Source organism: Dromiciops gliroides, chromosome 6 (assembly GCF_019393635.1).
Source record: "Dromiciops gliroides isolate mDroGli1 chromosome 6, mDroGli1.pri, whole genome shotgun sequence".
Taxonomy (NCBI): domain Eukaryota; kingdom Metazoa; phylum Chordata; class Mammalia; order Microbiotheria; family Microbiotheriidae; genus Dromiciops; species Dromiciops gliroides.
This window is the reverse complement of record NC_057866.1, coordinates 110,546,169-110,568,912: the sequence shown is the minus strand read 5'-3', so window position 1 is coordinate 110,568,912 and position 22,744 is coordinate 110,546,169. Positions and strand designations below refer to the sequence as shown.

At 42.8% G+C, this 22,744-nt stretch overlaps 1 protein-coding gene across 1 annotated transcript in view; it reads left to right on the top strand.

Annotated features, from left to right (window-relative positions):
* The window catches only part of TRIM66 (tripartite motif containing 66), a 127,682-nt gene that overhangs the window by 67,203 nt on the left and 37,735 nt on the right, over nucleotides 1-22,744 (top strand). The window contains exons 9-13 of the mRNA XM_043972397.1: nucleotides 607-723; nucleotides 2,998-3,112; nucleotides 8,317-8,463; nucleotides 11,645-11,762; nucleotides 17,459-18,357. Of these exons, the coding sequence (XP_043828332.1) occupies nucleotides 607-723; nucleotides 2,998-3,112; nucleotides 8,317-8,463; nucleotides 11,645-11,762; nucleotides 17,459-18,357 (1,396 nt within the window). The remainder of the gene's footprint in view (nucleotides 1-606; nucleotides 724-2,997; nucleotides 3,113-8,316; nucleotides 8,464-11,644; nucleotides 11,763-17,458; nucleotides 18,358-22,744) is intronic.

Genomic DNA, 22,744 nt, shown 5'->3' with positions numbered 1-22,744 from the left:
AGACCAGGGCAAGAACAAGCAATATAAATCTCCATATTATACCACTCTGCATTTTATTCTCTCCATCACAGTAGCTATAAGGGAAGACATCCATAGAGAATATAGAATTGATGGATTCATATAATGTTGAAGCTAAACATATCCCTCTAGATCATTTAACTGGACTTTTCATTTTGTGGTTGAGGAAACTGAGTCCCAGATGGAGTGAGTGACTTGACTAAGGCCATACAGTAACTTAATTCCTAATCTAAATATCTTTCCACTCTACCATCCTGTCCCTCCTCCAAACGGACTCATTAGCATTTAGCTTCTTCCCCCTAACTGCAGCTGTCCTCTAGCAAAGCGCTGAAAATGACTAAAAAGGAGCAAAGAGGAGAAAGACAAAATAGAAGCAAAAAGGGCCTTGGATGGTCCTAAATCAAAGCATCAAACTTTGAGTACTTGGGAGTTTGCTAGAACATACTGGGAAATAAGGAAAATAACTTGAGCAGAAGTGGATCCAGGGGATACCCAGGAGGCATTTCCTCTTCCTTCAGAGCCATTGTAGGGCATTCTACAGTTCCCTAAGAATGTGTGCTAGTACACAGTGTTGCCTCTTTTATTCAGGTGCAGGCATGTAGAAGAGGTTTTGCAAAACCAAAGAATGCTTCTGGAAAATGTGACCACTCAAGTGGAGCATAAGAAAACGGGGTTACAGGCTTCTGCTAAACAGATTGAAGACAGGTACCATGTTTTGTTCATCCCATTTTAGCTCTCATCGAGGTGGTGGGACATCTCTGGTCACCATTTTCAGCTCATCCCCTCTGCTCATGTATGCCCTCCATAGGTCATACTTCATGCTTATCCAAAGGAAAAGGAATCAGTGAATGATACAGACCATACATTGGGTAAAATGTTAGTGAATCTGCATCTACTGTTAGTGTGATAGGCATTGACGCTGTGTAGGCAGAGCTCTTGTGCACATGTGTGGCCTCACAGACTTTTTCTGCCCAAGTAGTGGAGACCACCCACGCAGCCAAAAATCATTTGTGCCAAGTACTGTGATGGGGCCACTGAGTAGGCTACTCTCCCTGTCACCAGAGCCTAGGCAACCATTGGCCCAGCATCAGGGGCTACTGCAACCAACAGACAGGCCCCACCTATGGCTGCTTAGCCTATCAGTCTCTTTGACCAGCTCGTTTTGCTGAGATCATCCAGGGCACGCTTATTGGCAGGACTGTGAGAACAAAAGGACAGGTTGGCTTAGTGGCACCAGCTGCATGTCTTGGTGGTGAGGCAGAGTGCTCTGAGTCTAGGTCACAGTGGCATGAAAAAGGGGAGAGCCAGCCTTCCCTATCAGTCATGAAGTTGGAGGCCTCATTGTAGGCACCTGCTATCCAGCTCTATGGCTGATGATGAAATAAGGCCTGATAATGTAAAACTCCCAGCTAGGGACGAAGCCTGGATGTGCTTTGGACCCTTGTGTCTCCAGAGGGATGGCAGGTGGGCGGGCTTTAGTCAGGTGCTCTTCCATGGCAGCCTTCTCCTAAGCAGATCTCACTATGAGCTTGTTCAGGGCAGACTGTTACTCATCAGAACGCAGCCTCTCTCCCCCTCTTCTCCATAGTGTTCTCCGTGTTCATTCACAGAAGATAACAGATCCTAGCTTTAGAGAGATACTTGTCTTCTTATGCAGCAACATCATTATAATTCACCTGTATATAGCATTTCAAGGTTTTCAAAGTACTTCCCTGACTAAAGCCCTCCTCCATTTCCTCCTCATACCCGGAAGGTGATCCTGGGTGATCCTGGGTGATCTGGGCTCTCCCCAGGCTGGAAACACTGAGTGCAGGGGCACACTGTGATCTGAGGACTAGCCTAGGTTGGCATTATTATGTTGGCCACAACATGATGAATGCTTTCTGCCCCAGGAACTCATGAAGACCATTTCCTAAGTCAGAGAGGTGCTGTGATCTGGGTCGGGGAAGGGACTGCCCAAACTGATTAAAGTCACAGATCCTTGAAGCATTGTAGTCTTTTCTTAGAACAGACTTCAGGGGGTGTATTGTGCAAGTGGGAATCCACCCTTTTGACAGAAGAGTAAACTTCTCAGATAGGTGAAATGATTTGTCCTCGGTTGTACAGCGAACGATGGTCATTTGTTCAGCATCAACAAACCCTTGTACTACTTGACTACTGTGTACAGAGCACTGTGCTAAGCAGTGGGAGAGAAGCAATGTTTACATAAGACAGCTTCTAGGATCATGGATCGTGTAGTGCTATAGGGCATGGGACCCGTAAAGATAACTGTAGTATTACATGGTTACGTGGTTCCTAACACAATATTAGGTAATGTATCAGAGGGTTAGAAACCAAAGCACTGCTGGATGAGGGCTCAGGGGGATAGTAGTTACCAAGGAGAGGGATCAGGGAAGGCTTCATGGAATTAGAGGTCAGAGTTGGGACTGGAAGCCTTTTAGCTACACCATCCTGATTCTTTAGCATCTTATTCTTAAGGTGAAATGACTCTCTTGTCATTTATGTGCTTTTTGGTAGAACATGAAATTGACTTGGTTTGGTGTTTGGGGTTTGTTTGAAAGTCATGTTGTGCTTTAAAAAAATTATTAATTATTTTTTGCTGAGGCAATTGGGGTTAAGTGACTTGCCCAGGGTCACACAGCTAGTAAGTGTCAAGTGTCTGAGGTGCTCTATCCACTGCACCACCTAGCTGCCCCCCATGTTATGCTTTTGATAATTGGTTTGCTGATCAAATAGGATGGTCCCTGTGCAAGGCATTGTAGATAAACACTTTTTTGGGGAGCTTAGGAATAGAAGAATGGCAAGGGGTTTTCTCACTAAAGGAAATTCTTGAGTTGGTCTCTGATTTCCCCCCAGGTAGGCTGCATAGTCTTAATTTTAGCATTTAATTTCTCTTGACTGATCCTCTGAAAAGTGATGGATGCCCAGGGAGAAACAAGAGGCTTGAAGCACATTGTGATGTTTTGTTCTCCTTTCCAGGCTATTTGAAGTCAAGCATCTTCACAGGAAAGTGGAAAACCAGATCAAAATGGCCAAGATGGTTCTGATGAATGAATTAAACAAGCAAACCAATGGACTTTTGGAGCAGCTGGAGGTTTGTGTTGGGGCCACTCTCTCTGATGGATCTGCCTTCTAATGATCACACTAGCTCACATTTCTGAGGTGCCTTATGTCTCCCTTATATTCGCCTACACTGGAAAATAAAGCTCCGAGTGGTCATAGGATTGTAGATTTCATGCTGGAAGGGACCTTTGAGGCTGTTACATCCAACTCTCTCGTGTTATAGATGAAGAAATCTAGGCCTGGAGAGGTTAAATCATTTGCCTAGGATCACATAGCTAGTTAGTGTCTGAGGCAGTATTTGCTCTTAGGTTGTCCTGACTCCAGGTCCAGGACCCATCTACCATACCATGCCAATGTGACCCAGTGTCATATATCTACTGATCATTAGATCCAGGATTCAAATCTAGGTCTATCCATTGCACGGTATTAACTGTTTGGAGAGAAAAGGACTAAAAAGACGCCTCCAGGTCTCCTAGGGGCTCACAGCATTGTTGGTGAAACAAACATTTCACACTTGAAGTTACTAGAGTACACCTCTTGTTGTGAAGTTATAGTTGACAAACTGTAAGTAAGTGCTTGAGAGATCCTAGAGCAGAGCTAGTCATGGAAAGCTTTGTGGAGGAGGCGATTTTAGAGCCACATGTAAAAGCCATCCTTGACACCAGTGCTACAGAGATATTAGAAGGTGTGTAGAAAGCCTTTGCCACATGGGTGAAGATAGAGTTAGGAACTGCTGAAATGTTTGCAGAAAATAGCTTAACTCAATTGGAGTTTCTATAAAAGGAGTAGGGAGACATGAGTAGGGAGAGAAGAGACGAGGACCTTCAGCTACCAGTTCATTTTGTATAAACAGAATTGGGATGTGGAGGCAGTGCATGTTCCCACATAGGCCTTGTTTTCTTATAGGGTCAAAAGGAGGGTTTATTTGGCCTTATTCTGGGCTGAGACTAGCCAGGTCAGCTCAGCTCAGGGATCCAGACTCAGGATTGGAACACAGTGAAGTACTCATGGACTATGAAATTCAGTAAAGGTCATCTTACTTTTAACAAAAAATGTTAAAGGATATTTTTTATAATTACTGAAAAATGGACATTGCTACTTTCAACTCCACATTCATTATGGTGGCAATGCTGGATGGGAAGGACTCCCTTCAGGGCAACGGGGATTCCACTAAATCTCTGGCACACACATTTCCCCATAGGCTGGGCTCTTTATGCTTGAGGGGACAAGGAAGCCATGCTAAAGGTTCAAGCGCTATCCTAGACCGACCAAATCCTCTGCCCTTAAAGGAAAACCAGCTCAGTCTTTGTAAAACAAATTCCATTCCTGCCCCAAGCCTTTTGTTATGTCCTACATGGAGTATTCCCCTTCTAGGAATAACCCAGAGTAATTTGTCCAGTAAGAGAACTCACGACTTCCTTTAGACCATAGCTTTGGGTAAATGGTTTTCTCCTGCTCTATAGATGCTAATACTTCAGATTGTTGTTGGTTTTTTTTTTTCAGGGCAGTGAGAGTTAAGTGACTTGCCCAGGGTCACACAGCTAGTAAGTGTCAAGTGTCTTGAGGCTGGATTTGAACTCAGGTCCTCCTGAATCCAAGGCCAGTGCTTTATCCACTGTGCCACCTAGCTGCCCCCTCCAGATTTTTTTAAACTGCCAAAATTAACCTTGAGGTTTGGTTATTTTGAGCATAGATTAACAGCCCCTTTCTCTTTTCCAATCTGATTACTGAGCCGCTGTGAGTAAATTTGAAAGATCATGGAAAAGGGAAGAGGTGTCACAATATTGGAGAAAGGCAAATTACTAATTTTCAAAAAAGGGAAGAAAACAGTATCTCTAGATTAGAGACCAGTGAGTTTGACTTAAATTCCAGGGGAAATTCTAAAAAGGATCATTAAAGACACGAATGGTGTACATCAAAATTAGGAAATGGTGATTACAAAGGGCCAGCTGGGCTGCATCAAGAACAGATCATGTCGGACTAACCTTACTTCTGTTTTTGACAGAACTACTAACATGGCAGATGAGGGGAATGCTGTGAGTACAGTTTACTTAGATTTTAGCAAAGCTTTTGATGAAGCATCTCAAACTATTTCTGGAGAACATGGCAAAATACGAATTAGATGATAGTATAATCAGATAGATTCAGATCTAGTTGGGTGCCCAGATTCAGAGTAGTTGGTAATAGTTCAATGTCAGTGTGGCAGGAGGTCTCTAGAGGAGTACCCCAGGGATCTGCTGTTGACTCCCTGTTGTTTGACATGTTTATCAATGACTTGGAAAAAGGAATAGATGGTTTGTTTATCTATGTTATGTTGACTTATTGATCTGTTCTCCAATTTCTCATTTCCAACCACCTTTCAGACATCTTGAACTGGATGGTCAGTAGACATCTGAAACTCAATCTGTCCAAAACAGAACGAGTTTTCTTTCCCCCAAACCCTCCCCTCCTCCTTCCCTGTTACTGTAGAGGAAAATGCCTTCCTCCCAGTCTCTCAGGCTCAAAACCTAGGAGTCATTCTGGACACCTCACTAGCTTTCATCCTCCACATCCAAGCAGTTGCAAAGGTCTGTCAATCTCACCTTTGCAGCATCTCTAAAATAGATCCTCTTCTCTCTTCTGTCACTGCCATCCCTCTGGTCCATTTCTTCATGCTTGGATTATTGCAGTAGCTGACAGTGGATCTGCCTGCCTCAAGTCTCTCCCCATTCTAGTCCTTTTTCCATTCAGTCACCAAGTGATTTTCCTAAAACTCAAGTCTGATCATATCACCCTCCTTACTCAATAAATATCAATGTCTCCCTATTGCCTTTAGGAGAAAATACAAAATGTTCTGTTTGGCATTCAAAGTCCTTTAAAACTTAGCTCCCTCCTACCTTCCCAGCCTTTTTACTACTCTTCAGTCCAGTGACACTGGCCTCCTGGATGTTCCATGAACAAGACACCCCAACTCTTAGCTCTGGGCATTTTCTCTGGCTGTCCCTCATGCCTGGAATGCTCTTCCTTGCCCTATCTGACTACTGACCTCTCTGACTTCCTTTAAGTCTCAGCTAAAATTCCTTCTTTTATTTTTTTTAAATGTATAAGGTATTTTATTTTTTCCGTTACATGTAAAGATAGTTCTCAACTTTTGTTTATATAAGCTTTACAATTTCAGATTTTTCTCCCTCCCTCCCCTCCCTCCCCCCTCCCCTAGACAGCAGGTAATCTGATATAGGTTATATCTATATATCTCTATACATATACCTATAGATATAGATATATACACACACATATATATACACATAATAACATTAATCCTATTTCTGCATTAATCCTATTACAAGAGAAAAAATCAGAGCAGTGATGCAAAACCTCAAAATAGAAAAAAAAAAAACAACAGCACCCAAAACAAAAGAAATAATATGGTTCAATCAGCATCTATACTCCACAGTTCTTTCTTTCTTTTTTTTTCTTGGATTTGGAGATCCTCTTCTATCATGAGTTCCCTGGAACTCTTCTGTACCATTGCATTGGTGAGAAGAATATAGTCCATCACAGTAGGTCAACACTCAATGTTGATGATACTGTGTACAGTGTTCTTCTGGTTCTGCTCATCTCACTCATCATCAGCTCACGTAAGACCCTCCAGGTTTCTCTGAACTCTTCCTGCTCATCATTTCTTACAGCACAATAGTATTCCATTGTATTCATATACCACAACTTGTCCAGCCATTCCCCAATTGATGGGCACCCCCTCAACTTCCAATTCCTTGCTACCACGTAAAGAGCAGCTATAAATATTTTTGTACATGTGGGTCCCTTTCCCCCTTCCATGATTTCTTTGGGCAAAAGACCTAAAAGTGGAATTGCTGGGTCAAAGGGTATGCACAGCTTTATTGCCCTTTGGGCATAATTCCAAATTGCTCTCCAGAATGGTTGGATCAGCTCACAGCTCCACCAACAATGCATTAGTGTTCCAATTTTCCCACAGCCTCTCCAACATTTATTATCTTCCTTTTTTGTCATTTTAGCCAACCTGATAGGTGTCAGGTGGTACCTCAGAGTTGTTTTAATTTGCATCTCTCTAATCATTAGAGATTTAGAGCATTTTTTCATATGGGAATAGATAGCTTTGGTTTCTTCATCAGAAAACTGCCTGTTCATATCCTTTGACCATTTCTCAATTGGGGAATGACTTGGATTCTTATAAATTTGATTTAATTCCCTATATATTTTAGAGATGAGGCCTTTATCAGAAGCACTGGCCTCAAAAATTGTTTCCCAGTTTTCTGCCTCCCTTCCAATTTTGGATGCATTGCTTCTGTTTGTACAAAAATTTTTTAATTTAATATAATCAAAATCATCCATTTTGCATTTTATAATATACTCTATCTCTTGTTTGAAATTCCTTCTTTTATGAGAAGCCTTCCCCAACCCTTCTTAATTTCAGTACCTTCCCTCTGTTTATTACTTCCTGCTTATATATAACTTGCTTTGTGTATATAGTTTGATGTTGTCTTCTCCATTAGATTGTCAGCTCCTTGGGGTCAGGAAATTTCCTTTGCCTCCTTTTCTATCCTCAGCACTTATCATGGTACCTGGCACAGAGTAGACACTTCATAAAAGTTTTTTGATTATCAATAAACATTAAACACTAAGTGCCAACTATATGCAAGGCATTGAGGATAAAAATACAAAGAATGAAACAATCTCTACTCTCAAGGAGCTTATAGTCTAACATATGTATTCTTTTTTGTCATTAAGCATTTATTAAATAATATTAAATGTTAGTAAAGAGTTGACTGCAGAAGCCAAACACAACCAAAACTCCCCAACATCATACAGAGGGAGAGAGCACATGGCTCCAAAGAAGAGTTCATAAGCCCAAGCCCTACATTACCTAGATAGAGAGAGAAAGAGGAAGGTGTGGCTGGTTCCCTCTTCCCAGCAGAAGAGAGTGTAAGCCTCCTGCGGACCAGACGAGAGGTGGCCCTTATGCACTGCTCAAAGCTAATTGGCTAGCATCATTCAGTTCCATTGGTTGACATGACTTGGGGGTGGTCCATATCAAAATAACATATCTATTCTTATATTCTCTCTCAATCTTACTCTTCTTCCTTTTATTTTTAGTACACAGTGCTCTCAATTCTGAGGATTTGTACTTATCCTGTAGTTTACCTCACACATCAGTTCTGTCCATAATCTTGGAACGCAACCCAATTATCTGCTGTCTGTTTTCTCTTTCAATGCCAGGGACTTACCAATGAAAGGAAGCAGAAACTGGAGCAGCAGTTACAGAGCATCATGGTCTTAAACCGCCAGTTTGAGCATGTGCAGAACTTCATCAACTGGGCAGTCTGCAGTAAGAACAGCATCCCCTTTCTCTTCAGCAAAGAACTGGTAAGGGAGCTTGCAGCCCCTGCCCCTGCCCCTGCCCTAGCCTCTTCCCCCATCCCTGTCCCTGCCCCATTTATTGTAATTCTACCTTCTGCGTCCAAACAGAGCAGGTCTAGTCCTTTCCCACCTTTATTGCCTTTGAGCTGTCTCAGGGCACCAATTATGTCCCCATGTGGAGCCCCTGCTCTTCTGTACCTCATGTCTTCTGAACATCTCTTCCATCAGCCAGGAAGATTCTGCCTCTGATTGTGAAATGGTTTCCTGGGAAGCTTGGGACTAGAGAGCCATTACAAACTTAAGGAGTTTGGGGATGTAGCAAGAAGAGATTTCTTTGGACGTAGCGTGTACATGTGGCAACCTCTCCAAAAAGTCTTTCAAGCCTTTTCAACATGATTTCACTAACTTTCTTCTGCCCCCCCCCCCCCCCCGGGAGAAACAGCTTCTCTTAACAAGATGTCCCACTCCCCTGCTGTGTTCTTCTCCTATACTGTTTACAATGCTTGACTGGTCTCTGGAGATCTCAGAATGAAGACTGCTTACAGGAAGATTAATTATCAGGATAGTCTAAGGGCTCACTTTAGCTAGTCCAGGTCACACACAGACTGGGCTTTCATATCCCAGCTTCCTCTTACTACTCGCCCCAGTCAAATTGGAAGCTCTCTGGTCAGTTGAGATGGTGAGTTCTCTTTTGGACCCCTCAGCTCCTGATGGAAACTGCTTTTTAATGCAGCCCTGGCACTTCGCTGGAACCAGACTTGGGGGCAGGGTGGCTCAGGACAGGGTTGGAGAGAGGCTTTTCTTCTTCTTCTTTACACAAGCCATCATCATGCTTTATGAAACCAGCTCTCCGTAGCCCCACTTTACTGCTTGCTTTTCTCCTTGTCACTAAGCCACCTAGGCTGCATACTACTCACATCCCTATTTCCAGGTCTCATTGCCTTCTCAATGCAGCATTATAACAAACATTATTATATTTAAAACCCAATTATATTGTGATTATTTTGATCCCAGGAAATCCCCATATTTTTTGTGGAGGATTTTTTCTACAACAGAACAAAGATGGGAGGTTTTGAAAAAAGGAGAGAAAAGTAGAGAAGTGGAACATAAATCTATAATCGTTGAGTCTTCGCATCTTGTCTGATCTTCATATCAGAAGTGAGAGACTTCTTCAAATGTTCCTTCAGAGGAGACAGAAACCCTTTATTCTGAAAAAGGATTCTAGAATCATTGAAATCAGAACTGAAAAGGACCTTAGAGGTCATCTAGCCCAACTTCTTCATGTTACAAGAATGAGGCTATGGCCCAGAGATGGAAGGGACTCACCTAAGGTCACACAGATGGTAAAGAGGAGAGCTGAGATTTGGACTCAGGCTGAAGAATCACACACTTTGTGAGCTAGAAGGGAACATCTATCCCAAGTCTTAAGAATCTTCCCTATAGGGGCGGCTAGGTGGCACAGTGGACTAAGCACCGGCCCTGGATTCAGGAGTACCTGAGTTCAAATTCGGCCTCAGACACTTACTAGCTGTGTGACCCTGGGCAAGTCACTTAACTGCCATTGCCCTGCAAAAAAAAAAAAAAAAGAATCTTCCCTACAAGATATTCACGAGTGGTCATCCCCTCCACTGAGGGGATCTTAGAATCTCCTGATGTCTCCTATGCTGCTTTGGGAAGGTTATAAGTGTTAGGACAGTTTTCCTTATATCAAAACTTCATTTTCCTCTGTGCATTAACTATTCCCTTAATACTATGTTCTGTTTTTTTACATATTCTATTATCTTCTTTTATTGAGAATTGAAGCAATATTTGCCCTCTTTCAGTCCTTTGGAGTGAGATTCAGCATGATATAGTAGAGAGTTGGCCTTGGAGAGGGGAAGGACCTGGCTTCAAGTCCTGCTTCTGACACGTATTGGCTCTGGATAAGTCTCTTGCTCTAGGCAAGGTAGAAAAAATGCCTCACCTGAAGTTCCCCACTTTGATGACATCGTAGGTCCAGTGCTTGTCCTCATTCTCTAACCCTGTGGTGCCTCCCTTGTTCTCTGTAGCTCTGGGAAGTTCTCTGACAGTGGTTCAATAATCCTATTTGCAAGTTCTTTCAGAGCCCTAGGAAAACTTCCTGAGGGAGGTGCTATCTCAGTATCTCCCCATTTATTTTGGTATCAACTTCTTATTAGCCATGTTTGTTCTACCCCATCCAAGTCATTCATCAGCACAGAATACAGAAACAAAGTTGAGTAGCTCTTTCCCCCTCTTTGCTCTGTTATCATTGACCCATCCATCTTCCTCTTTTCCAAATATAGCCAAAAATAAAACCTTGTTTTCTTCGTTTTCCACACCAGCCTCAGTTCAGCATTAGTATTCTTGACACTGTTTCTATAGAAAGGTGCTATATTTTTATATTCATCCTCCAATACCTGTTCTTATTTCTGTCTTCTATACATGCCTTTAACAAAATGTAAATTGGTCGATACGGATGCATATTGGACTCTTTAGACAACCACCCCCTTTCCTTTTTCATTTGAATGTGTTCTTCATACTTTGAGTCTTTAGAACTTTATCCCTGAAAATTATCTATCCTTTCTGGGCCAACTTAATGTGTAGAATTTTAGTCCATAGAGGCTACCTAACCTTTCTTTTTAAAAGTTTTATTTTTGCCTTATTTATTTTTTTTTTTTGGCAGGGCAATGAGTGACTTGATCAGGGTCACACAGCTAGTAAGTGTCAAGTGTCTGAGGCCAGACTTGAACTCAGGTTTCCCTAAATCCAGGGCTGATGCTTTAATCACTGTGCCACCTAGCTTCCCCCCTATTGTTGCTTTTTACATTGCTATCATTGCTCAATCCCTGGGCTCTCTCCCCAACTCACAGAGAATATTCTCTTGTAACAAAGTACAGTAAAGCCCCCAAACACCCAGACCAACATATGGACTATGTCTGACAGCTCTCTGTATGTGTTCTTCTCTAAGAATCTACTTAGAAAAGAATCTTACTCAGTTCACTTCCTGGTTACCTCTCCTCCAGAAGGCGCTGATGAATTCAGTACTTTTTGCTTTGCTCTCGCATTGAAGAGTCACAATTAGTCCAAGCAGTAAGCTTCCTCTGGTGGCCCTGGGCTCTCATGGAAGTTAAAGATCTTCATTTGTGTCCTTGATGCTTATGAAAATGACCCTCTGGCTTCTTGTCAGATTGTGTTTCAGATGCAGCGTTTGCTGGAGACGAGTTGTAACACAGATGCTGGTCCTCCATGGAAGATCAGGTTTACCTGGGAGCCTTCCTTCTGGACAAAGCAGCTGACAACCATAGGTAAGTCAGGAGACCTGGCTTGTTGTTAGAGGGTGACTTTCCTTTGTGTGTGTGTGTGTGTGTGGGGGGCAATGGGGGTTAAGTGACTTGCCCAGGGTCACACAGCTAGTAAGCATCAAGTGTCTGAGGTCGGATTTGAACTCAGGTACTCTCGAATCCAGGGCTAGTACTTTATCTACTGCGCCACCTAGCTGCCCCATTTTTGTTTTTTTCAGGGCAATGAGAGTTAAGTGACTTGCTCAAGGTCACACAGCTATAAGTGTCAAGTGTCTGAGGTTGGATTTGAACTCAGGTCCTTCAGAATCCAGGGCTGGTGCTTTATCCACTGCACCACCTAGTTGCCCCCCTGGCTTGTTGTTAATGATGTCTTTGTGTCCCATTAGGGAACTTTTCCCTCTCATTGTCCTCCAACAATCTATTAATTCACTGCTAGGTCATTGCTCATCAAAAGAAAGAAAGAAAGAAAGAAAGAAAGAAAGAAAGAAAGAAAGAAAGAAAAAATAAATAACCCTTAGTCTGGCCTATGGGTCAGAAGGCTTCTAAAACACCTCTGATTAATAACAGTCAAGAGGTCTCTTTTTGAGCTGATGGATTCATTATTCCAAGTACCTGATAGAGTCTGAATGTTCCCTTGGCACCCTGGACCATTTTGGTTTCAAAATCCCAGCAGAGACCAGGAAGCCACTTGGTTTTCTCCATGAATGACATAACCCTTTTTGTTCACACACATATACATACATACATACATACATACACTAAAACAGTCTATTTGCAAAGAAGTACAACTATTTACAAATGGGCAGAAGCATCTTGCCAGGATTTAAATTTTTCCATCATCTCCTTATCCTATGATGGAATCATAGACATGTGTTTATGAAATTTTGGAGAGGTTTTCAAACTTTTGCTAAAACCTGGATATTTTTCTTTTTTTTTTCTTTCTTTTCTTTTCTTTTCTTTTTTTTTTTTTGCAGGGCACTGAGGGTTAAGTGACTTGCCCAGGGTCACACAGCTAGTAAGTGTCAAGTGTCTGAGGCCACCTTTGAACTCAGGTCCTCCTGAATCCAGGGCCTGTGCTTTATCCACTGTGCCACCTAGCTACCCCTGGGTATTTTTCTTTATTGAAAAATCAATGGGAGATATTTTGGGCTAGATTATTTTTTTCCTTTTTAAAGAATTTGATGTTGAATTTTTCAGGTTCCTGGGTAGATTCAGGGTGGTGGATTGCTCGGGTAAGCTATGGGGTATGGTGATAATTTTGGGAAACCTATTCTGAATTTTTTCACTTTTGGGTGCCTAGGGACATTGATGAGAACAGGGAGAATATGGGTGGTACAGATTAGGACAATTGATCTGACATTTGATTGGCTCCATATGTAGTGCTGCTGTTTTGAGAACCTCTGCTTAGAATACTGGCTTAGATGACAGGCTATTTGTTTTACACACACACTGCTCATGTCAAAGGAAAGTTAAACTTTTAAGGATTTAAAGAGGGCAGCTCGGTGCAGTAGAGGGAGTGCTGGATTTGGAGTTGAGGACGGGCATTTGAGTCCCCACTCTGCCACTGTCCACCCGTGCCATTTAGGGTAAATTACTTATCTTCTTCAAAGTCTAATTTTCCCATTTGTAAAATGAAGGGGTCAGACAAAGTGATCTAAGGTCCCTTAGAACTCTAAATCTCTGATCTTGTGACAGCCTAAAAATCCTCATATTTGTGTGGGCGTGGATATGGGAACATATATATATACACACACACACACATATACAAATATACCATATATATGTGTACCTGTATGTTCATGTTTGTATGCCTGTTGTATGTGTATGTATAATGTATCTCTGTGTGTGAGAATGTGTGTGCCTGTATGCATGTATGTGTGTGCATGCATGTAGTGTGTGCGATTGTTCCTGTGCATTTGCAGCACAATAAGAGCTGCCAGGAACCTCGGAGGGCATGTTGTCTGACCTGTTCCTGAGCAAGGACTCCTTCCCCAATAGCCTTAATAAGGAGCTATCCCTCCTTTGCCTGGAGGTCATCAGTGATAGGCAACTCATTATCTTCTATCTTCTAACTTATTTCTCTACTGGATAGCATCAATTATTGAAGAATTATTGTTGTTGAGGCTGATTGTTCAATTAAAGGACAAGAGGAGCCTTATGGAAGAAATGAACATTGCCCATATAACTTGAAGGATTCTCATAAAGAAGAGTTAGATTTCCTCTGGGTAATTTGTCTAGATGGAGGCACCCAGGACAATAGGTGGAAGTTATGGGGAGGCAGGTTTTTGCTCCATAAAGGAAGAGCTTCCTAACCAGTAAAATGAGCTGCCCAGGAAGTAGTGAGCATCCTTTTTCTGGAGGCATTCAAGCAGAGGCTAAATGACTGCCTGTCAAGGGTGTTGTAGAGGGAATCCCCATGTGGTGTGGCAGGTCAGACCAGGTGACCTCTGAGGCTCCATCCAGACCTAAGATGGTCTGTGATTATGAGATTATGGATTTCTCTCTCACATGTTCACATGACCAGGGTACAGACTGAACTAAAGCCTTTTCTGAACTTGTCTCATCCCATATGCACAAATTCAAATGACTTGTTTTATTCTTGAGAATCCGATACTGAGCTGGCTGTAAAATGTGTTAATCTATACAGTTCTAATTTTATCCGAATTGAAGATCATCTTATAAAGCAAGCAAACAAACCCCATACTTTCCTAAAGTAGATTTCAAATTGGCAACTTCGGCCCTTCAAAGCAGCACTTTGGGGGTTGAACTACTTCAAAAGCAGCTGTCAGATAAGTTTTTCGGGCTTGTACCATACTGATCTCCCTGTCATATTCTTTTTTTTTGTTTGTTTTGTTTGGTTTTTTTAGTGAGGCAATTGGGGTTAAGTGACTTGCCCGGGGTCACACAGCTAGTAAGTGTTAAGTGTCTGAGGCCGGATTTGAACTCAGGTACTCCCGACTCCAGGGCCGGTGCTCTATCCACTGCGCCACCTAGCTGCCCCTGTCATATTCTTTTGATCTTTGTCTTTCCAGTCACCTCAAAGAAAAAAAAAGACAAAGTTACCAAAGCAATTCCCCTATTAATAGTTTTGATATTATAGATTACACTGATATAGCACTGTAAATGTAACTTTCTTTGGGCTACTCTCCAAACTTCCACTCATGAGTTGGACCCCCAGAGGTTGTATCCCCAAGTTCTAGGGTTTTATCCTGTGGATGATGGTCACAAGAACATTTGCCAGTGGGCTTCCCATCGACAGTCATACAGGAGACAAAATGAGCTTGTAGAAAAAGCCACTGACTCTGATGACATGGAGTTGAGGGACAATGGAAAGGATAAAACCTTGCCCTCATAAGCCAGGACCACATTTTTCCACAAACACACAGAGTCCTTGGAAGAGAAGGATCAAACTTAGAGTGCAGGGGTAATACAAGGTACTTGTGGAGGAAGTAGGTGTGGCAGAGGAAACTCACAAGTCCTGGAACGTGGAATGTCTTTGTCTCTTCCTGTGGTCTTTCTTTACACAGTTCTTCTTGGGTGAAGAGTCTCTACTGAGCCATTGCTCAGCTGAATTCCTGGGGCTAACTCTTCTCTGTGGTTGGCTCTCTTTGCTGCCAGGGAACCCATTCCAGGATGCTGCTTCCTGGGTTGGTCTGCAGTGTTTCTCCTTCCAAGAGTCTCTTGCTGGTTGGATAGCTCCCCTTCAAAGCTACATGACCATAGGGCTGGGGAGGAGAGACAAATTCCCTCTTTCCCTACTTTAGGGGTTTCCTTCACAGGAAACTTCCAGTTTTCAATGTCTCCCACATCTCAGCTATTGAAATTTGGCCAGGGCTTGACTCTTTAAAGAACCTAGGGGCATGGCTTATTTGTTTGTTTGGTCAATGCTGTTCCCTCCTTGACTTAATCAGATTGGTGCCCAAACTTCGTAAAAGTATTGCTGGATATGGCTGAATTTTTATAGTTAGTTTAATATCTTTTTAATATGTTGTGGTAACATCATGGGCTATCTGGGCTAGGGGTAGTCAAAGATTAACAGCCCTACGTGACTTTTACAAAACTTTGAACAGAAATGATTTCATTTTAGTGTGGAAATTTCAACACCTCTATGAGGGTAGGTAGTATAAGTAATATTATCCCCATTTTCCAGAAAAGAAATCTGAAGCTCAAAGAGATTTCTAGGCCCTGCCAGACCAGGTCCACACAGCTGGAAGAGCTAGGTTGTGAGCCTCAGTTTTTTGAATACCAAATCCAAGGCTACTTCCACTGAAAGGGAAAATTCAAAACTCGTATTAAAGTTTGAAAATTTTTCTTTGAAATTATGAAAACAAACCAACAATTCCACTTTATACTGACCCAGTAACACATTGACTAGGCAATCCCTGTCAAACACATGACGAGGTAATGTTTTTCTCCCTATTTGCAAATTGATGCTTCTCTACATATATGTACACCACACATAAATAACATACATCTAGATGTCTATAATATACAAGACTACATAACCACATGTACATGTAAACACACCCACATCTTGGTCTAAAGATCAGTTCCTGAGAAGGATAATATTGTGTTCTCCATTTGCACTTCAAATGTTAAACGTGAATTTATTTAATGAATAAACACTCCATTGAATTAGTGGAGTACTAGATTTGGAATCAAGAAGACCAGGGTTCAGATTTTGCCTCTGCTGCATTCTAGCTGCTTGACCATGGGCAAATCATTTAACCTGTCCGAAGGACCTCATGAGAATTAGCATGGCAGTATGGGTAACAAACCAGCCTCAGAGTCAGAGACCTGGGTTCAGGTCCTGCCACATCCTAGCTGCATGGCCTTGTCAAGGCCACTCTTTAAGACTGTAAGTTATTGGGGGCAGGTAGCTGGCACAGTGGTTAAAGCACGGGTCCTGGATTCAGGAGGACCTGAGTTGAAATCTGGCCTCAGACACTTGACACTTATTAGCTATGTGACCCTGGGCAAGTCACTTAACCCTCATTGCCCTGCTCCCCCCCAAAAGACTATAAGTTAGCTATGAGTCGTCAGACTCTGTAAGTGCAATTTCTACTTTTTGCTTTGGGTTTGGGGTTGATTTTCTAGCCCGTACCTAATTATTTTCCTCCCGGGCTGCTGACTCCAAATGCTATCAATTTTTAGTTCAAGCATTGGGCTGCCCTCACTAGAGAAAGGGTGGAAGGGGAAGGAAGATTCTGTGCAAAGGGAGATTGATGAGGTTGATCTGAGTTGACACTTTGCAAAACTTGTAAGAGCATTTCTCTACATGTCCTTTTCTTTATTCAATTCAGCAGACATTTAAGTGTCTGCTGTGTGCTAGGCATTGGGGGAGGTACAAAGACAAAAAAGAAATAGAACTTAACATACTACGTTCTAAGCTGTCCAGCCTGAGCATTCTATGTTGTAAGATCTCTTCCTACTTGGGTACTCTATGTTATAAGGTCCTCTCCAGCTCTGACGTTCTGCTATTCTATGAGTCTGTGAGAAAGGCACGAGAGGTATAAACAAAATTCTGTGTGAATTTGGATGAGGGAAAGATCACTTCTGATTGGGAGCATCTAAAAAGTACTAGGTCACACATTTGATGCAAAGATAATTTTCATGTTTAGTTAGAGGAACATGTTGGGAAGAGGGCAAGAAAATAACTTTAATGAACCTTCCAAAAGCTAATCACTTTGACTTTATAGGTTGTATAACAACAGAAAGTGGACCTCTCCCCCGTCCAGACGCCCTCAGCTATGGAAACATGCAAGGGTCATCTTTTTATCATGGTCACCTCTCCCCAGCTCCCCAGCAGGATCCTCTTAGCAGTCAGCCCCATAAGTTCCAAGCTTCAGGCACATGTTCCACACCAGTCTGCTGTTCTCACTGCCCCCCGCCCCTCCATGTGCACAAAAGCCAGGCCCCACACCCCAGCCCACACCATCCCCAGAGCTTCCGACAGCCCCCTGAGATGCAGCCCCCACCACACATGTCTGCCCAGTACACGACGGCAGCACCCCCCAGTGAGAAAGATCAGGCCTGTAGTCCCCCTCCTGTGAAGTTGATGCAGCCCTGGCTGGACCCCCAGCTGCACACAGAGCCAGAGGGTGCCTCCCAGGGGCTGGGCAAGCTCACCCATGCACAGCCCCTGCAGCCGGGCCCACATCCTGCCTGTGCAGGGGCCCCACCAGCACATGCCCAGCACACTCAGCGTCCTCTGCAGGCCCCCTCTGTCCAAGTCCAGTTTGGCCACCACCAGAAGCTGAAGTTCAGCCATTTTCAGCAGCACCAGCAGCTGCCACCTCCTCAGCCCCCACAGCCACAGCAGCAGCCACCACCACTGCCACCACCTCCGCTGACCACAGGTCAGCACGAGGGTGCCCATGAGCCTGTCCTGCATCCTAGCCTGGACATCATGCACCATAAGTTTGAGCTAGAGGAAATTCAGAAGGACCTAGAGCTTCTCCTTCAGGCTCAACAGCCCAGTTTACAGCTCAACCAGACCAAGTCGCCTCAGCATGTGCAGCAAACCATCGTGGGCCAAATAAACTACATAGTGAGGCAGCCCGCCCCACTTCAGCCAGTCCAAGAAGAAGTCTCCCAGGTGAGTCCTCAGGCTGCCCTGGCCCGACCAGCAGGTGCCAGGTGTGGATTCAGGCTGAGCTGTGCCAATAGCCCACTCCTTGGCCAGGTCCTTCAGTGAGACTCAGTTTCCTCCTCTACAACAATGGGGATAAACCCTACTCTACCTCCTTCCAGAGGATGTTGAGAGGATCAAAGGAGGTGATGGGTGGGAAAGCCCTTGGTAAAACTGTGAAGCTAGAACTCTGGGTAGCACTTCTAGTTGTCCTAAACTGCTCACTTGGGAAAGTTATGGGGCCTTGGTGCTAGAGCTGGAAAGGGCCTTCTCTGGTGGCTAAGAGCTTTCTGATTAGAAAAACACCAACCCTTGAGTCAGCTTGAGAGCAAGAAAAGCCTTTGTGATAAGAGAGTAAAAGCAAGAGATTTATTAAAGCAAGGATACATTTCTTAAACCTCTCCTCTCCTCTCCACTCACTACTTTTCTTGTCACCTGCAATGTCAATTCTATGGTTCTGTGACCCTTGTCCAAAGTCGCATGGAGTTATGCGTGCCATACAGTTTTCCTTAACCTGCTATTTATCTATTAAATCATTGAAGTTTCTTTAGGACTCCATGAAAGCAAGAGTATAATTGGTTACTTTGCAATGGGAATCATTCTTTTGGGTCTTATTTCATCAGAGAAAGTTCCCTGTAAGAGGAAATCTTGTGGAGGAAATTTTAATAAGGGGAGGAACTTGATTTAGGGAATTGGAGCCAATTTCAGAAAAGAGGAACTCGAGGACGTGTGGTGGCAGTTTTCTCATCTGGGAAATAAGATAATTGAGTTAGATCATTTCTAGAATCCCTTCTTGCTCTAAATCTGTGGTCCTAGTAATTCTGGACCCAGCACTCTCTCTTTTAGGGAGAAAAGCTTTCCTGGGCTCCTGCTCCTGTGCACTATGCCTGAAGCTTGCCTGGGTCTTCCACCACCACGGCTTATTTCTCTCAATCATGAGTGGATTTCTGAGCCTAACTGGCCTTCATACTAACACTTCTCTGTGTGGGTGGTGAGGCAGCTGTTAGAAATTTGACTTTTTCCTTGTCTGCAGTACTTGGGAAAATTTATACTCCAGATAATGTTTATTAGGAGCCTGGAGGGTTCTGTTTTATGTTGTGCAAGCTCTTCCCAGGGAGTACTAGACTCTCCAGTAAACAACTCAGGATTTCAGAGAATTAACACATACCTCACTGACTGGGCAAGGATGGCCTGATGAAGCCAACTAAGCTACTTGTGAGATCTTAGCCACCTAGCTTTTACTCAATGGGCTTTAGTGTTGTTATGTAGAGAATGAGAAACTAGATGAACTCTGGAGTCCCCTGCTCCCATGATCCTAGCAGGGAGGGGATATAGTGGAATGGAACCTGGGCTGGTAGTCCCAAGGCCTGGCAGTCCCAAGGCCTGGCTCCTGGTGTTGGCTCTACTACTAACTCATTGTGTGGCCTGAACTTCATTTTCATTATCTATAAAATAAGGGGGGGGGGTTAGATTCCAGGAATTCTAAAGTCCTTTCCTAGTCTATGATTATACATTTCTTTATGCTCCCTCTTTCTAGGTTCGTATACCAAATGACTCATCCTATCTAGTCTGTGCTTCCTATGCTCATGTTTACCATCTTTCCTTCTCCCATCCATATGAAAATATGCCTCTCATATCTGAGCCTCTCACGGTTAAAGGAGTCGGTCTACTAAGCTGTCCAAATAGATTAATCTAGCTATCAGGGGACTATAACTCCCAAGAAACTTAAGACCTTTATCCCAATTTAATAAATATTTATTAACAGCTACTACTTGCAAAGACCTAAGCTCGGTATTCAAATTTGCATTTTAGCTCTGTTGCACGATAGCTGAGTGATTTTGGGCAGTCATACAGCTGTTTTGAAACTCATTTTCCCATCTGGTTTAAGTCTGATGAAGATGCCCTAGATCTTATAGGTTCGAGGCTGACAAGGGTTTTTATATAGCCTCAAATGAAAAAGAGAGTTTCTTCAGTGAAAGAACTTTTTTCTGAACTTCAGTATTATAGTCTTTGTACTGTCTTGCTCATCGCAAGCATTTTTGCTTCATAGCAATGGTAACAGCTGTTTTTCTACTGATTTTCTTGCTGTTCTTCCAACTTTGGAAAGCCTGTGCCACACTGTAGAGAAATCAGTAACAATCCCTTTAGTTTCCAGGTCTCTCTGAAGGTCTTTGCTTGTTTTCAGAAAATTGTAATATCAGGCTGTTTTGATGTTATTTTTCGTTTTTGTAGCAAGAATGTTCAGGCTCATCTTTTAGGGCTAGGTAGGCTACTTCTCTCCCCACAGGGCACCAGGCTACCCTGAAGGGTTTGTAGGTGACATCCTGCCCTATGCTTGAGCCATTAGCTATTTTCCCCTTTGTAACGAACAAGCAATTAGGACCCCTGTTGCACTTAACCACTTAACGTCAATTAGCTTTTACAAAGAGATATTTGCTTCAAAGTTATAACAAGAAGAAAAGTATAAACATTTCACCCACCAGCACCTTGATGGATGTCATACTCTCTTCCCATACAACCTGGGTCTAGGGGGAATGGACTCAAAATTTAGCTCAATTCCTGCATAATACAAGTCCTGCCAATTATTTTATCTCCAGATGGGATGCAACTGCCAGATGAGTCCTTGTGTTGCCTTCCATGGTCTCTTTCTTCCTTTCTTCCTTTCTTTCTTTCTTTCTTTCTTTCTTTCTTTCTTTCTTTCTTTCTTTCTTTCTTTCTTTCTTTCTTTCTTTCTTTCTTTCTTTCTTTCTTTCTTTCTTTCTTTCTTTCTTCCTTTCTTTCTTTCTTTCTTTCTTTCTTTCTTTCTTTCTTTCTTTCTTTCTTTCTTTCTTTCTTTCTTTCTTTCTCCCTTTCTTTCTTTCTTTCTTTCTTTCTTTCTTTCTTTCTTTCTTTCTTTCTTTCTTTCTTTCTTTCTTTCTTTCTTTCTCCCTTTCTTTCTTTCTTTCTCCCTTCCCTTTCCTTTCCTTTCCTTTCCTTTCCTTTCCTTTCCTTTCCTTTCCTTTCCTTTCCTTTCCTTTCCTTTCCTTTCCTTTCCTTTCCTTTCCTTTCCTTTCCTTTCCTTTCCTTTCCTTTCCTTTCCTTTCCTTTCCTTTCCTTTCCTTTCCTTTCCTTTCCTTTCCTTTCCTTTCCTTTCCTTTCCTTTCCTTTCCTTTCCTTTCCTTTTTCTTTTCTTTTGGCAGGACAATGAGGGTTACATGACTTGCCCAGGGTCACACAACTAGTAAGTGTCAAGTGTCTGAGGTCAGATTTGAACTCAGGTCCTCCTGAATCCAGGGCTGGTGCTTTATTCACTGTGCCACCTACCTTCCCCATAGAAGGTCACTTTCAAAAGTCATCCCTTACTCCATAGAACATCACTGCTGCTCTGGCTCCAAAATTCAGTTTTCTATTTCAGTCCCCATGATTTCTGTGGCTCATTCTTTCAACCTTTTGAAATCTCCAAAGCTGGAAACTCCACTTCTTTCACCTCTAATGGAAAAGGGCGAAGGAAAGATGGAAACATGTTCCTTAGGGCCATGTAGGCTGATAGTGAGAAAGTCCTAAGCCCTTTCTCTTTAGAACAGTCTCTCACCCTGAATATTCCGAGTAAGGGAGTTATCAAATGAGGTCAGAGGAGGTAGCCAAAGCTGACTCCGGCCTTTTTGAAGATGCTGCCAATTCTGGCTGTGTAGCCAGTTGAAAAAGGTTTCACCCAACCATATTGTTAGCTAATTAGAACTAGCTGTAGAGTGTCTGTGCACGGTCTTGTCTCTCTACCTCATCAGTCTTTTCTCAGGAGCATGCTCCTTGTCCTTTCCACAAAGAGAAACATTTCAGGCATGCTGTGTAAGAGCCCCTCTCCAATTACATTTTCAACTACTTTCTTGGTACTTCCATGTGAATGATGCTATTTTTTTGTGGACTTGAATATTTCTTAAAACACTTGACTTCTGCATGCCAGTAGCTTCTGAAATATAGCTAATGTCATTGAAGTGGGTTCTTGAAACATCACAACTTTTGCATATTTCCTTGGAATAATAGCCATTCTTAAAAGCCACAGAATGGAAAACCACAAAAGAGAGCAATGAAGCAGTGTGTGTGGTGTAAAACTCAGCACTCAAATGATAGAGAATTAATGAAAGGTGGAGAAACCAAATCAATCCAGTTTTGTCTGGTCCAAGGCAGAGGGTCTGAGTCAGTCCAGTGATAGTAGAAGGGAGAGACTTGAGCTGGGGAGACTAGCTGGAGGCTATTAAAATACTCTGTACAACAGGTGATACAGGTCTGAGTTAAGGTGGGGGCTGCATGAGGACAGAGAAGGTGATGTATGTGAGAGAAGTTGTAAAGGTAGAAAGAAGAAGGCAAAGTGAGAGGG